Source organism: Chenopodium quinoa, unplaced genomic scaffold, assembly GCF_001683475.1.
Source record: "Chenopodium quinoa cultivar QQ74 unplaced genomic scaffold, ASM168347v1, whole genome shotgun sequence".
Lineage (NCBI taxonomy): Eukaryota > Viridiplantae > Streptophyta > Magnoliopsida > Caryophyllales > Amaranthaceae > Chenopodium > Chenopodium quinoa.
The window spans coordinates 179479-195381 of record NW_018745207.1 but is presented as its reverse complement, the minus strand read 5'-3'; the positions used below and the strand labels follow the sequence as shown (position 1 = coordinate 195381).

At 32.6% G+C, this 15903-nt stretch overlaps 2 protein-coding genes across 2 annotated transcripts; both read right to left on the bottom strand.

Moving 5' to 3' along the window:
• On the bottom strand, positions 1 to 5833 carry LOC110711059 (UDP-xylose transporter 1-like). The gene is made up of 7 exons (XM_021889434.1): positions 5571 to 5833; positions 4262 to 4412; positions 3101 to 3353; positions 2740 to 2872; positions 2432 to 2593; positions 1594 to 1869; positions 1 to 362 (listed from the first exon to the last, which is right to left on the bottom strand). The coding sequence occupies exons 2-7, from the start codon at positions 4380 to 4382 to the stop codon at positions 258 to 260; spliced, it is 1050 nt and encodes a 349-aa protein (XP_021745126.1). The 5' UTR covers positions 4383 to 4412; positions 5571 to 5833; the 3' UTR covers positions 1 to 257.
• A 6402-nt stretch (positions 5834 to 12235) lies between these two features.
• On the bottom strand, positions 12236 to 13767 carry LOC110711061 (pistil-specific extensin-like protein). Its single transcript, XM_021889436.1, has 2 exons — positions 13530 to 13767; positions 12236 to 12753 (listed from the first exon to the last, which is right to left on the bottom strand). Exons 1-2 carry the CDS (start codon positions 13717 to 13719, stop codon positions 12410 to 12412), a joined length of 534 nt encoding a protein of 177 aa, XP_021745128.1. The 5' UTR covers positions 13720 to 13767; the 3' UTR covers positions 12236 to 12409.
• Between the last annotated feature and the right edge of the window lie 2136 nt (positions 13768 to 15903).

Sequence of the window (15903 nt, the reverse complement as noted above, 5' to 3'; positions counted from 1 at the left end):
TAGGAGAATATAAAAACATGTGTATTAAGGCACTTTTCAAATTGTTGGTAAAAAGTGGCTTTGTGGAGCATAATGCAAAAAGATGAGTATTATCTTCAATTTACTGTTTTAGAATATAATTGAAATGAACCTTAAAGAATATTGGTATAATACCAATCCCTTACAAAAATCCTCCCCACCCCCTTTTAAAAAATAAAAAATAAAGGTAAAATTCAAAAAATAAGAAAGGTTATTAAAAAAAAAGAAAAAGTTGATGATTAGACAAGAGAATCCTTGGCTGCTTTGACCTTTTCATGGCCTTCATTATCTTGTACGCCCACATTCTTCATTGTTGATAATGGCAAGTTTTCTTTATCTTTTATCTGCAACATCAACATGCCATTCACAATGCCGTTAGTATTCCTTCCTCTCATTATGTCTTAGACTTTAAATGTATTTACCATTTCTCCATTTTTTTTTTAAAAAGAAAATTTGTCGATTACTATTGCATTTTAATGCCTCTTTGGCAATTACTACAATTAAATAATTTGCTTAACCATGGGTCAGTGATTTTTTTTTTTTTTTTTTTTTTAGGGTCTTTAAATGCTTAACTAAGGGTTAAACATAGGTTAGGGAAAAAAGTGATTTCATACCTGGCAAATAGTGGAGCTGGTAATAAAAGAAAATTTTTCAAAATAACCTTAATACGCGGTAGTATTTGTCAAATTTTTAAAAAAAATAAAAAATAAAAAAATATCTGAATAAAGGAAATATAGAAAATAATTTTTAATTCTTGCATTTAATTTACAACAAATGTTTTTACTACGTGGAATTTTCTATGTCCATGAAAAATCTTTGATTTTCTGTTAGGTTTTAACACGCATCAACACATATTTAGAAACTTAGTAGTGGCACGAGAATGTTTAAAAAGAGATTACGAGAACTACAATAAGGGTATAGTGATAGAGTATAAAACATATTCTTAGGCCTCAACCAATTAAAAGCGTCTAATATGTTTTATATTCTATCACGCCCCATATGAAACATTAGTTCTATTCTCTACTTCATATGATTTGAGTAAGATAATTTTTTATTTCACAGTAACAATAATATTTTTTTTGGATATCCTAAAAAATAAAAAATACATGAAGTCATCATATGCTGATAGAGAGAGTATTATTTTTTTAAGTGAAAAAAATGCAACCTTATTAATTAATAGAAAATTCTATTCAAATAAGTTGTATTTTTGCATTTACAAACAGACTATGTTATATTGTAATTAGAAGGAAAAGAGGAAAATGGAAGAACTAAAAATGCTGCCCAATTCAAAGGGAATAAGTTGTTTGGTTTAGGAAAGGGAATAAGTTGTTTGGTTTAGGAAAGGGAATAATTATATAACACTTGAAAAAAGTAGAGAAAAAAAGGTGAAAAGTAGTACAGTATTAATCACAATTAAAAGGGAGAATCAAATTTTCAAAAAATTCAAATACAAAAGTTATATCTTTTACAATTGTGAAAGTAGTATGAATTGAAAGAGGAATTACTTTAATTTGTTAGTAAAGTAGAAATAAAGCAAGAACATAAATAAAGATAAAAAAAAGTTGATAAATTTACCTGTGAAGCTGTAGATAAATCTCCAACAGGAACTTTCTTTTTACTCTCATTGGTACAAAAATATGAGTAGAGTCCCATCCCAAATACAGCTATTGTTATTCCAATTATATTTCTCTCTGTAAATGGATCATGTAATAATGTATAACCAAATCCAAGTACTAAGCATGTCTTCAGATGTCCTAATACTTGGTATGTTACTGGTGATGTCTTTCCTATCACCAAGAATGTGCTGAAGTTCACTGACACCGCGATTAGGCATGATAACACAATGAATCCCTGCTCATTTAAGTACATTTCATAGGGTCATATATATATATAAGATAAGATTACAGGAAGAATGGGATAAAATGCTATGTGCTAAAGTTTGCTGTTAGATTAATTGGTGGTCGTGATTTTCTGTGTTCAGATCATTTTGCACATACTGCTAATACTTCAATTAATGGATACAACTCCCTGTTGTATTTTACACTTATAGCCATATTTAAGTAATGCATACAACTCTGTATTAGCAGTATGTGCTAAAGGTTGTACTGTTAGATTAATTGCTAGTTGCGATTTTCTGTGTTCAGATTATATGGGTACAACTCTGTGTTGTATTATACACTTATAGCCATATTTAAGTAATGCATACAACTCTGTATTAGCAGTATGTGCTAAAGTTTGTACTGTTAGATTAATTGCTAGTTGCGATTTTCTGTGTTCTGATTATTTGTACAATTGTACAGACTGCATTACTTCAGTCTGTAAAAATACAGCTGTATGAAAGTAATGCATACACGATGAGAGGAGCGGATGAAACTCTATCAAGTGAAAAGTTGTAATTATAATTTTAACTTACCACGACAAGAGGAGAGTACTTGAAGGCAAAGACACTTTGCTTGGTGAGGAACTTATCAACCATAGGACCAAAGACGAATAGGACAGCTGCTTGGAATGGTGCTGATTGATATAGCAGTTGTGTCGACGAAACATTAAGTCTTTTCTGTATGGTGTTAGTCAGCTAAATAATAATTTGGTTAAGGAATTCATGAATTATGTCATCAAACTATATAAGTATAGTTTCTGGTTGCTGATTTCTTGGACAAACATAATATTATAAGTAGTAATGAAAGGAACCGAGGCTAAATAGAGAATAATCAAGGATACAATCTGACCAACACACGTTGTGATTATGGCTAGAGCAGAAAGAACTGTGCCAACAAAATTGAGCTGCAGGTCGGTTATAGAAGCAATCCCGACTCCCACCAGCAAGACGAACAGAGAAAACTTTATCTTTCGACTGTAAAATTTGAAGACAACGCGTGTTTCATCAATAAAACCAGCAGCATAAACAGATTTTCTAACATGTTTAGGCCTTGTCCTGAATTTTTTATTCAACTGAACGTTTTTTTGACAGATAATAAAATTTATTTTGTCGATCTAGTGACAATATTGTAAATAAGTTAGTTTCGAATTGGAAGATGCAAGTGAATGGTAGTGTAGTAGTAGTAGAGTATGAATGAAAAACCTGAAATGTTTGTTAAGGAAAATAGTTTCCAAGAGGACAGTAAAAGGTATGATGGCAAGCTTCGTCATTTGGTAGAATCCAATGGAGTTGAATCCAAGGCTCAAGTTAAGAAGTCCAATGGAAACTCCATTCAGGATGCCAAACATGACTACAGTCTTCATGTCCACTGATTTTGTCTCGAAAAAATTGAGGCGTTGTGCCAAATGAAGGGTACAATATGTTACCATCAAGTGCCAACTTGTGAGTGTTGTCGCTGCAAATACGAACATAGGTTCACATACACATGTTATTAAATCATCTAACTCGAGTAAAATTCAGTTTCAATCAGTAAAATTCAGTTTTATTCTTTATACGAATAATATCACAAAACCGTACTCCAAATTATGGTTAGTCTTTAAGTGTCAATTCAATTATTTTCTAATTGTTGAATAAAATGATCTGTCACATTATAAAAACTATTAAATTACCATTTTCGATCCTAAATAATAGATCACATTTTAAACGCTATTTCCGAATTTTGTATTTCTTAAATTGAAAGTTAGAAATGATTTTTTTTTTCTCTATTGTTGGTTAATCATTGTTGTTGTTGGTTGAACTGTAGCCATGCTCAACCACCATAGCTGGTGAAGCCTAATATTCAAAGGTCAGCCATGCTTATAAAATTTTTTTATGGGCAAACCAAACAATGATTTGTTTGAAAGCAAAGATTCATTGCTATAGAAGTAGGGACAATTATGTTTCTTTAGAAAGGTCAATTTATTAGTATTATAATTATTATTGGGTCAATCCAATAAATTAATATAGGTTTAAAAATTCAATTTTTATTTAACACTTAATATTTAAAAATTCAATAACATACATTACTGTTCTTTATGGCTCCATCAATTTTTAATCCTTAATTATTTATTATTATTATTTTTTTTTTTTTTTTTTTTTTGTGACAAGATTTTTAGTCCCTATTTGACTTACTTTCACAATTTAACTTTAACTATGAATCTATGATAGTATCAATAAAACAAAGAGAGGGTAATTATATTTATAAAAGTACAGTAATAAAAAGCAAAAGAAATAAAAATATAAGTCAACGGATAAAGCATAAATCTTCTTTTTAAAAAAAGAGAAAAAGCTTAAGGTTAAAAAAAGAAGAGAAAAAAGACGTACCAAAGTGGAAGCCAAGATTACTCATCAAGGCTTTGTTGCAAATAACAATAGAAACTGATGATGCCACTGATAGAAACAATGCTCCTACCACTCCTACTTGGAATTCCCATTTCTCTCCCATTTTCCCACTCTTTCTTTATTCCTTAATTACCTGTTAATTAAATCATCAAATTCAATTTAATAAAGTAATATACAATCACAACGAGCACATGCACGGCTTAATTAAATAATCAAAAAGTTAATTAATTTTTTTTAGGGGTAACATAAAGAATTTTTTAAAAAAAAACCTTCTTTACAAGAGAAATTTCTAATTTATCAGATAAAATAAATCAAAATTATTGGCGTAAAATTTTGTTTGATGGAGATGACATACGTAGTAATCTATACATCTTACAAAATAAAGAAAATCCAAAAATGGCATTTTTTTTTCCTTTCCATTTACCATATACTCTACGAATGCAAGGTATAAAAACATGGCTAAAATGATGCCAAAAATATGTACCATGTACTGTGTACACCTAGCTACTTGATGAGCATTGTCAGTGAATACATTGTATTCATAATCGTGCAGTGCATGTTGTTTGTAGTACACTAGTACATGCACCTACGTGTGTCACATATCATCATCATGTAAAGTAATAAGACTTTGCAGATTTCTTTGATTAAGGAAGACTTTTAAATAGCTATGAAAAATGATAAAATCATGGTAGTTATAATTATAAATCAAAACGTTTGAATTTTGTGAACAATTCTTTTTAAACTTTAACTAGTTATGAAATTCTTATATTTGAAGAATTGACCATCTATTTGATTTTTTTTGTTAGGATAGTATTGAGCTAAGGTTGAAATTAGTTGTTTAGAGGTAAAATCATAGTTCAGAAAGAATCATAGCAAAATCGCATAGAATCGTACCAAGATCATGTAGGATCACACATAATTGTTGTAGGATTGTATGAAATCATATAGAATCAGAAGATGATCAATTAGGATGGTACAACCTTCTATTTTCTAATAAAATGAACCCAATAGCAACCAATCCTATTTTAAAGAACAAAAAATAACAATTCAACTCAAACGATGAAATTTTATGACTATTTTGTGCACTACTTGATCTATGGGGATGTAAAATATAATAATGACTTAAAAATTATTGTAACTATATTGTAAAATTATCCCTAGTGTAAATATGTGGGTAAGGAACAATTAAAAAAACATGTAGTAAAGTAAACATAAAGTATAAACATTTATACTTCTTTTTCATATAGAGAAAATGATTGGAGAACGAAATAAGAGACGAGTTTATACTTACTTGTTAAAGGGCGTGCAGGTGTAACAAAGAGTCAAAAACACTTTAATTTAAGAAGATTTATTTACAATTGTCTTTTTTTCGGTGTAGTAATCCAAATTATCTCCACCAATGATATCTTGAACGTGACCAGCAAGCTAAAATTGGAATGTAGATCAAATCAAATGAAGAGATTTTCTTATTTAAACTCTCTCTGGCTTAAAGTTTGTATGTGTGTGATAATGCTTTGAAATGAGAGAGAAAGAGAAGAATGAATAATAATGAGAAAGAAGTGTTAGGAAGATCATATACATGATTTATCTTGGGGTTGAAGGAAAGGTGGGTTGTTAGTCCTTCTAAACACATCGTTTTCAAGTGTATTTCTCTTGTTGTTATGTGGTATATATAACTAATTTACTAGTATAACACATTATTAATATTATAGTTCTTGTTAATTAACATCTAGAAATAGAATGTAAGCGACACCAAATTGATTAAAATACATGAACAAGTTAAATTGTGCGGCCGTTGAATTACAGAAATATTGACTTTGAAACCAAGCAAGTACTCGTACGTCACTACGTCCATGTTTTATTATGGTGCATCAGTGCATGGAATGTGTTTTAAATGCCATAATAATTTTTTATTTTTATTTTTATTTTTATTAATATCTTTAGATGACTTAGCATGGTATATTCTACATTGCTACCCAATTATCTAGCTAAAATACCTTCAAAATCATATAATTAAAATTACTAATATAGTAATATGATTTTTTTTGAAACAAAATATAGTAATATGATTAATGAGATATTTAAGCAAACATATATAATTCTCAATGTTATAATGGTTGGAGTTATTCTTAAAATAAAATGTTGGAGTTATATTGGCATAAGAAGACAACGCGTTTTGTGTGCGGCTGACCACACCATATAGCTAGCTACATGTAAAAAAAACAAACTAACCCTATAACAATGACGGAGTAACCTCTATATATAACACTGATAAAGTAACTCTTGTAACACTCACAAAATAAACCCGTATAACACTACATTAACAAATTAACTCCCATGATGGTTGGCCACACGGTGTGACCAACCACATGAAAGTTTCTACAAGGCTATTAAATACGAAAGCACGCCAATATTTCCTAATAAAAGTAAAATAAATAACATCTATCATAATATACTCTGCAACCCCTGTTACATTTAAAATGGCCTATTAATTTCTCGTAAAAAAAGAGGCCTATTTTTTGTTTGAAATCAAAATGGCTTATTATTTTTTTTTTGTTTGAAATCAAAATGGCCTATTAATATATTACTCTATTCAAACTAGAAATTAAAAATAAGTGAAAATCTCAAGACTACCTAGCACGAAGTGATGTAATATTGTTCCTTCAAAAAAGTAATATAATATTGAATTATATACATGTTTTGGTTTAATTTATAAATTTTTGATTATAATATGATTTACATTTGGGTGATTTGATCAAGTTCCATATTTAAATCATTGCTATTCATAGCATTCTATAGACCCAAAAAAATGTCCTATAAATCTTATAGCATACTTAAACTATTTAAAAGATACGAGTAGGAAAAGAATGCATTAACTAAGGTTGAAGCATGTACACAATTTTTATATATTTTTTAAATGACGAGTGAAACCCTAATTAATCAGACCTTAAGGTTCACAATTTTTTACACTAATGTATACGGATTAGGCACTTGAAAAAGGTGCATACACAATTAAATGTTGAGGTGTATATAGCATACTTTTTATGAAATTAATTAATTAATCTTTATCAGCCTAATAAAAATAATTGGGTGAAAGTGTGAGAATGGAAGTCAATTTTTAGTTGAGATGTTAATTAATTTAAGGGCATTATAGTAAGAAAGATTAAACATGTAGTCCTCCTAATTCCTATAAAGATGCTTGGAACACAAGCTCGAGAAGGTAAGATGACCATTTCTAATGCCATCCAATATTGTTGTTGTATATATCTGCTAAAATAAGCAACCAACATAAATAGTAGGCAACAAACTAATTTTAATTAATTGTTTACTTTTGGTGGAATGTTCACCTTCAGTTTCACTCCAAACTATTAATTAGTCACCATGTGTTTTTTACTTGTTCATTTTGCTCCACACACACTTTTAATTATGATTAATGGTCATTTACTTTATTTATTCTTCTCAATAATACTTCTCAAATATCTTAGGTGGTTATAAGAGTTATGAAATCCATAAATTTATAAAATTTCATCAATTTATTACATATCTTGCTTAAATTATCTACAGAAGAAATAAACATGTTTGTATTTATGTGGGATCGAAGATATAGACATATAGGTAAGCTTAATCATTCAAAAAATTTTAAACAAATGCTTAAACAGAGTTTAATACTCTGTACAAATTAGAAAGGAAAAAAAATATATACTACTTTCGTTAAATGTTATGTACAACTTTGAAATATTGTATATCTCACAAATAATGCTCTAAAGTTGCACATAACATTTAACAGAGGTAGTACAAGAACGAAGCTGTTAGGGAATCAATTTATTATCTTTGTGTCCCCAGAAAAAAATGAGCCATTAGGGAATCAATTTTTGAAGCTATTGAATGAGGGATTTCCAAACATACATTTGAGAATTTGGGAAGCCATTGCTATTAGTCAAATAACAACCATTTAATTTTGCAACTAGTTTTTGGACCCGGGCAATGCCCCGGATTATTACATGGAATTGAACATTAATATACATTGTAATGTATGATTTAATTTTCTTGTAAATTAAATTTGTTGTTCATATTGTCATTTGCTACATATTAATATTTTGTATTCAAAAGATTGCATAAAAAATTACATAGCTTGGTGGTAAGATACTTAGTCCTAGAATTAGAGGTTGTGGATTCAATTCTTATGGAGATTTTTTTTTTTTTAATTATGATGAGTCCATGACATGGAATGAAAAACAAATGAAAGGAGAGCCACGTGGCGTAATGAATAGTTGAGTAGGTGACGTGGCGTAGTGAGGAGGGCTTACGTGACACGTGAACGTTCTTAGGAACGCCAATATATAAGTATAGATATTAGCTATGGAATTAAAAGCAATGACTTATTTTTCAATATTACTCGGTTACTCCGTATTACTTGAAGAAGCTCGTATAACAATAAATAGAAGGGTCTGAAGAATGTTTGATATACAACGATTGTACCTTAGCTGAAAGGAGATTTCTATTTGATACATTTTTTTTATTTTTTTATTTTTATCTCTTTGTAAACGTCATTTAACTTTTTATCAATAAACTGATTTTAAGGAAATCAATTTTTTTTTTTTTTTTGACGGGAACCGAAGAAATATTATTAAGAAGTAGCAGGGCTTAAGTCAGCCATTACAAACTCATGTATATCACTAGGATTATTTTCTAACCAAACTCTAAGAGAAGAGAACTTGCTACTAAGCTTTGCTAGAAAGTGAGCCACTTGATTTCCAGATCTTTTAACGAAAGCAAAGGAGCATGAAATGCAGGAACTAGCAAGCTTGTTTATATCTTTGATGATCAGACCAAAAGGCGTCAAGTTTTCCCTCCCCTTACACAGGCTGTGATACAGCTTAAGGTTATTCGTTTCAAGACACAGCTTCACGAAACCAGCCTCCAATGCGATCAATAACGCATGCCTCAAAGCCATAGCCTCTGCAACATCAACATCGAACCTCCCAGCAACTTGCAAACATGTGGCAGCCACCACATCTCCAACATTATCCCTCATAACACCCCCCAATCCTACCATGGATGACTAAAAAATAGCAGCATCAGTATTTATCTTTATGATACCAATTGGAGGAGAGTTCCACTTGCATTCCAGCACTTCAGAGACGGGGCTAGAACCAGCTTTTTCAATTGCACTTTCAAATTCTCCCACCACACTCACGGCTTTGTGAATGACATCAATTAAATCCTTTTTTCTGCCTGCATTCACCCAATCATTTCTTCGAAGCCACACTCCCCATACAATGCTCCAAAAAACATTCCACCAAGACGGGTCTTTAAACAATACCCTTAACCCATTACACCAATCAACGAAACTACTGCCACTCACATTCGAAACATCCAGCCTCAGAGGAGAACGAAGCCACATCAATTTTGCTTCTTCACACAACACAAGCATGTGCAAAATAGTTTCTTGGGCATCACCACACATGGGACAAACAGGGTCAATTGTCATACCTCTATGAAGCAATGTAGCACGAGCAGCAACAGCCCCACGAATAGCACGCCAACAGAAATTTTTAATTTTCGGGGGAAGAGCAGCATTCCAAATACAATCCCAATCAAACTTAATCGAGGCTGTAGAGGTGGAAGCTTTTGATCGATCCTGCTCCATACTCAGCAGATTGTAGGCAGACTTCACAGTAAAAACGCCATTTTTTGACCAATGCCAACACCAAGGGTTACTTGTATAGTGGCGATTGGCAAATATATCCCTGCAATAAATCTAGTGATACAAATTTTTGTATGTGGCTGGCCACATGGTGCGGCAAGGGTTACTTGTAGGGTGTTACTGGTTTTGTCACGGGTTACTTGTATTCTGGAGTTACTTGTATGGGTGTTACTGGTTTTGGTCGGGGTTACTTGTAGGGTGTTACTGGTTTTGTCAGGGGTTACTTGTAGGTGTTACTTGTATTCTGGGGTTACTTGTATGGGTGTTACTGGTTTTGTCAGGGGTTACTTGTTTGTGTTACTTGTATTCTGGGGTTACTTGTATGAGTGTTACTGGTTTTGGTCGGGATTATTTGTAGGGTGTTACTGGTTTTGTCAGGAGCTACTTATATGTGTTATTTTTATTCTAGGGTTACTTGTATAGGTGTTACTGGTTTTGATCAGGGGTTACTTGTAGAGTATTACTGGTTTGGTATGAGATTTTAGTTTGGAGTTACTTATAGGAGTTACTCAGAATACAAGTAACCCCATGATACAAGTAACACATATAAGTAACCTCATAATACAAGTAACCCCATAATACAAGTAACACCCTACAAGTAACCCCAAAATACATGTAACCCTAAAATACAAGTAACCCGTGCCGCACTGAAAAACCTTCTAGTGAATGTTAGGTTAGTAAGCCATATTGGTTCAAATGCACTTCGGAGTATATTTGCATTAGTATCATGTAGAGCTGGTAAACGTGTCGTGTTGTGTTTTGCTCGTTTTCAAATAAAGTTAAATGAGTTGGAAAACTTCAACACTAACCTGCCCAATTGATAAATGTATCATGTCATATTGACATGTTTAATCAAACATCTCGAAAACCTTTGATGCTAACAACTATTTCATGCCATGTTGTATTATATAAAATAATTAATGTTAACCTCATACAACAAATATTTCATTAATTCTAGGAAATTTAGTCAATTACTACTTCAAAAAGGGGTCCTTTGTGAATTATTACCCTAAAAAAGTTGTTATTTACTACCCCTAAAATAGATTAATTCTAGTAATTACTACCTTTTTTCTTAATCAGCCTACTTAAACACTTAATGACATCATTATTCGTCTAAATTGTAATTAATAGCTTTTAAACCTTAATTAATCATATAAACCCATACACCACCTACCCACCACCTCCGGAAACTCTCCTTTACCACCTTCGGCAGTTCCCCCACCGCGAAATCTACCATCTCTTGGTCATCCACCACGAAACTCACCCCCACCGTGAAACCCATCACAATTACCACCCCTCCCTTTGCTCTAACCCTTAAAACGAACTCATCGCCTCCCCATTCCTCAACCCCGATTACTGCTCCTTCCCTTCTTCTAGCCCCTGAAAACAGCCCAGCCACGCTAGGGCTTTGTTTCGTTGCGGGGAATGGAAGGAGGATGGGTTTCGAGGTGATGGAAGGTGAGGGGGTGGGAATTGTGTGTCGAGGAAGCATAATAGAGGTGGAAATCGTAGTGGGGGAACATGAAGGGGGTGGATCTTGTGGTGGGGGAACAGGATGGTGGGTTTTGTGGTGGGGGATTAAGCGTGGGGAGTGGGTTTCATGGTGAAGGGGCTGTCATCGGAGGTGGTATGGGGACAAAGGGGGCCGCCGGAGGTGGTGCAATGGTGGTGGGAAGGTGGTGCTAGGGTTTATTTAATTAATTAAGGTTTAACTGCTACTAATTAGAATTTAGTTGAATAATGATATCATTAAGAGTTGAAGTAGGCTGATTAGAAAAAAGTTAGTAGTTGCTAGAATTAATCAGTTTTAGGGGTAGTAATAAACAACTTTTTTTAAGGATAGTAATTCACAAAGACTCTTTTTTGAGGTAGTAATTAATAAATTTTTCTTAATTGCATAAATATTGGTTTCAGGTTGGTTAAGCCATGTTAGTTTTGTGTTGGGATCTGAACACTAACTCCACCTGTACAATTAAATGTGTTATGTCAAATTGACCCGTTTAATTAATCATGTTGTAACTCGTAAGCCACTAAGCCCTTAGCTTGATACTAACCAAAAATTTTATGCTCGGTTCATGTTATATATGGTATCAGCTATTGATAGCTCAACTACCATAATTATGCAATACTTGTTAAATAAATGATAGAAATATTTGCCATTACCTGCCTTTTAATAAATTTAGTCAACTAATGTTATTCATTCAATTATTATCCAATAACTACCAAAATTAAAAATTTTGCTTGTTCTCCCACATATGACCAACTCGATCATTATAATTCACAAATTAAACACTAAATATTCTTTTTTTTTTTTTGAAAGAAAACACTAAATGTTCTTAACAAAACAACAAGCCATTAGGATTTGTTTTCAATTTACAACAAATCAAACAAAAAAAAAGTTAATATGTAATTACACAAGATACTCATTTTGAGACTTGGTAGGAATTAGTATCATCATCAGGATTAACATCACAAGTAGGTGTGGTATAAAAAAAAGGACCAACAACATATTTGGTCATACCCCTAAACATAACCGAAGGCTGCCTTAGTTTAACTCCTGTATTTCCTTGTCCAAAATCTGTTGGTATATTGCATGATTTATCTGGGCATGATACTAATCTCACTATACAATCTTTTGGGTTCAAATTCTTGCGATGTTTCACCTTGTCTACCACCATGTTGAACTCACCATCATCATCTGTCGCGTCGCTGTTGTAGAATGCTAGTCCCTTGCCCTCATCTAAACATGTTATTGATACTCTAGCACCTGTTAATTGGAAGATTGAACTTCATGTTAATTTAATCATACAGCCGATTGATTTTTTATTGATTTATTTTTATATTTATTTATTGATTAAATGTCATCACCAATTAATTTATTTTGAGAAGATAGCAAGAACATATACATATATGAGAATGTCACGGGGTCTCATAGTGAGAAACAAAATCATATGACATTTTCGTAAATAAACCAACAACTTTATTCAATTGTGGAGCACGCAATAATGAAAAAGTTGTTGATTTTTTCACGATAATACCCTTATGTCTCAATATGAGAAAGAGAGAATTTCCCTATATATTGAGTTTAAACATGCATGTAATAATACTTAGCTTACACTATGAATTCAACATGTACGTTGACTTTGAAATCAACTATCCATATCATCATATATTCATATATAATCAAAATCACGTTTTTCTTTGATATTCAAAATATACTCATATGCTTTTAATCTATCACTAATTAGTAGGGAGTAATTACTTATATTGGTAAAATTAAGTTCCATACATCTAAAAATAATCTTTCTTATATTGAATTGCTATGTACTAAAGGGCATAATTAGGATAACATAAATATGTCGTACAATAATTATTGTATACTTTGTATATTATACTCCATAAAATATCTCTTTATCCTCAATTTTATTTTAATTTAGAGAAAGATCGAGTAAACATACATGTCTTGGCATTTATGATGTATGAAATAATAAAATTTAAGTACGAGTAAAAGTTAAAACAAACATTAAAATGTATAAGACGTACCTTTAATAGGTTTTCCACCTTCAACCCATGCATTCCAATCTCCGGAACAATCTTGGCATTTAACTAAGCCACTCACATGAAATTTCTCTGTTTCATCATTTGTTGCTTCTATTGCTTTGAGGCTGCATCCCAACATTATCACCACCATCATCCACCCTACTAAGCTCATCATCGCCACCCTCGCCGCCATCTTTCTATCTCTCCCTTGACTTTTTCCAATATGTTGACTAAATAAAGATGGTTAATGAAGTGTCATACGAGCCTAATTGCATGACAAGTTTTATAGAATGTTAGTGGAAGGGTAGACGTGCTTCCCATAACTCCATTACTATCCTCAAAACATTATTGTCAACCATTGCATGCACGTCTATTATTATTCCATTTGATGATTTATTTGGCTCATTTATTCTTCTATATATTATTGGCTAGAAACATTTGTTGATGCCTTTGACTTTATTACATTTTTTATATTGATGTGAAATTAATTTTGTATCATTTGTTGGTTTATCTTTGATACTAGAAGCTCCTACAACCGTCAATCATGTATAGAGACAATAGAGTTGTGAGATAGCCTACACTAAGGCAATTTTTACAAGAATTAGGGCCTATTCTAATTTATTGAACTAATTGGAGCTGAACTTAATTAAAGAGAATATTTTATAAGAAAAAAAATTAGATACTGAACTAAACTGAAATTAAGCTGAAGAGAACAGGCTCTTACTAAGGTGTTTGTGTTGGAGTTCTTGAAGTAAAACGAAGAAATTTACAATATTTATTCTTTTTTTTTTACTGTTGAGATTTAATGGCTATTGGGATCCTATGATCTATTTGAAGCAAATTCATGTTGTGTATTCCCTCCGTGTTTTAATAAGTGTTACACTTTAACCAACACATAATTTTAGGCAATTTAATTGACTTAAATAAAATAGGAAAAATGTAAACTAATAATCCCACCTTTAGTCGGTCTTCCAGAAACAATCCCACCTTTAACATGGATATTCCACTAACGATCCCTTTAACCTACAACCTGTTAAACAGGTTAATTTTTTTTTTTTTACCTGAATCTCTTCTAGGGCCACCAGTCCACCACCATGGTCACCCTAACCCTAACCGCCACCACCAAACACTCCAACCATGTTGTAACTACCCCCGCCCCAAAAACTCCACCCACAGTCTCGAAAAACCCCCACCCAGCCTGAAAACTTAACCCTTAGCCCTAAAAACTAAACCAGACAGCCCCAATCACCTCTAAATTTGATTTTTAGCTTGAAATTAAACCTAGAAGCTTCTCTTTAACCAAGGCTCAATACTCTTACACTGATTATAGAAATTGGTCATATCAACCACCATCCTTAATCACAAACATATGCGGCAACGGCGTAGTCATCGAAGCAGTCGAAGCCGACAAATCGATCTTCGTAAGACAAGCGAGGACATTACAACCATCGATGTTCATAGCGCAAAAACCACAAATTTCTTCGCGACAAGATCGGCAGAAGGTGACTAGGTGAGAGAGAATGATCGATTTTGTTCTTGAACTTGATGAGAGCGTCGAGAACCATGAGACCGCACTCCTTGAGGTCGATCTCATAGTTTTTGAGCTCGGGTTTTGAAGGATTGTCGGGGTTCTAGCGGTAGATTTGGAAGGTTTTCATTGATTTTGGTGGCGGCGATGGTGAGTTGAGGGCTAGGTCAGGTTGCCCGGTAAAGTAAGGGCGGCGATGGGGAAGGGAATAAAGTGGCGGGGGTGGGGCTAGTGGCGGGGTTATGCTGGGGCTGGAGATGGGAGTTTGGTTTTTTTTTTTTAATTAGTTTTTTTTTTTTATTATTATTAAAAGTTTGAATAAACCTATTAAAATTCGACTCGTGTCTTATAATCTAGGAAAACCGGTTAACAAAACTATCCAACCGGTCAGAGATAGTTAATGAAAGATCCATGTCAAAGATGAGATTGTTTTTGGAATTTCAAAAGGTGGGATTGTTTATGGAAGACCGACTAAAGGTGAGATTATTAGTTTCTATTTTTCAAATAAAATAAACCAGCAGACTTATCTAGGCCTAGCATAGACATTTACGACACCAAAGTACTTGAAAAGTTCATTCCATCGGTTTTCCTTGAGCATTATTCCCCATTCTAAGATTACTTAGTATCTTCTAGAATCTTGCTACTTCAAAACCAAGCATACTTGACAGTGGGCTATTTCAAAAAGACATTTAATTACTACCAACTTCACCCCACTTTACGTTAATATTAACAGAATTATCATCTCCCTCCATTGTCATAGACTCACTCAATGCCCCAATCCGGAATTCAGTAGAGGACGATAAGACTTCATCAAATTTTCCATTCCATAGATATGCTTCAATAATAAGA

Excerpts from the sequence above, each read along its gene's own strand:
- LOC110711059 (XM_021889434.1), bottom strand. The coding sequence starts at position 4,382 with ATGGGAGAGAAATGGGAATTCCAAGTAGGAGTGGTAGGAGCATTGTTT. Across the intron at positions 3,354-4,261 it reads TAATCTTGGCTTCCACTTTG|CGACAACACTCACAAGTTGG; the intron begins GTACGTCTTTTT and ends TCGTATTTGCAG. Across the intron at positions 2,873-3,100 it reads TTCCTTAACAAACATTTCAG|TCGAAAGATAAAGTTTTCTC; the intron begins GTTTTTCATTCA and ends CAAATTTTACAG.
- LOC110711061 (XM_021889436.1), bottom strand. The coding sequence starts at position 13,719 with ATGGCGGCGAGGGTGGCGATGATGAGCTTAGTAGGGTGGATGATGGTG. Across the intron at positions 12,754-13,529 it reads AGGTGGAAAACCTATTAAAG|GTGCTAGAGTATCAATAACA; the intron begins GTACGTCTTATA and ends TCCAATTAACAG.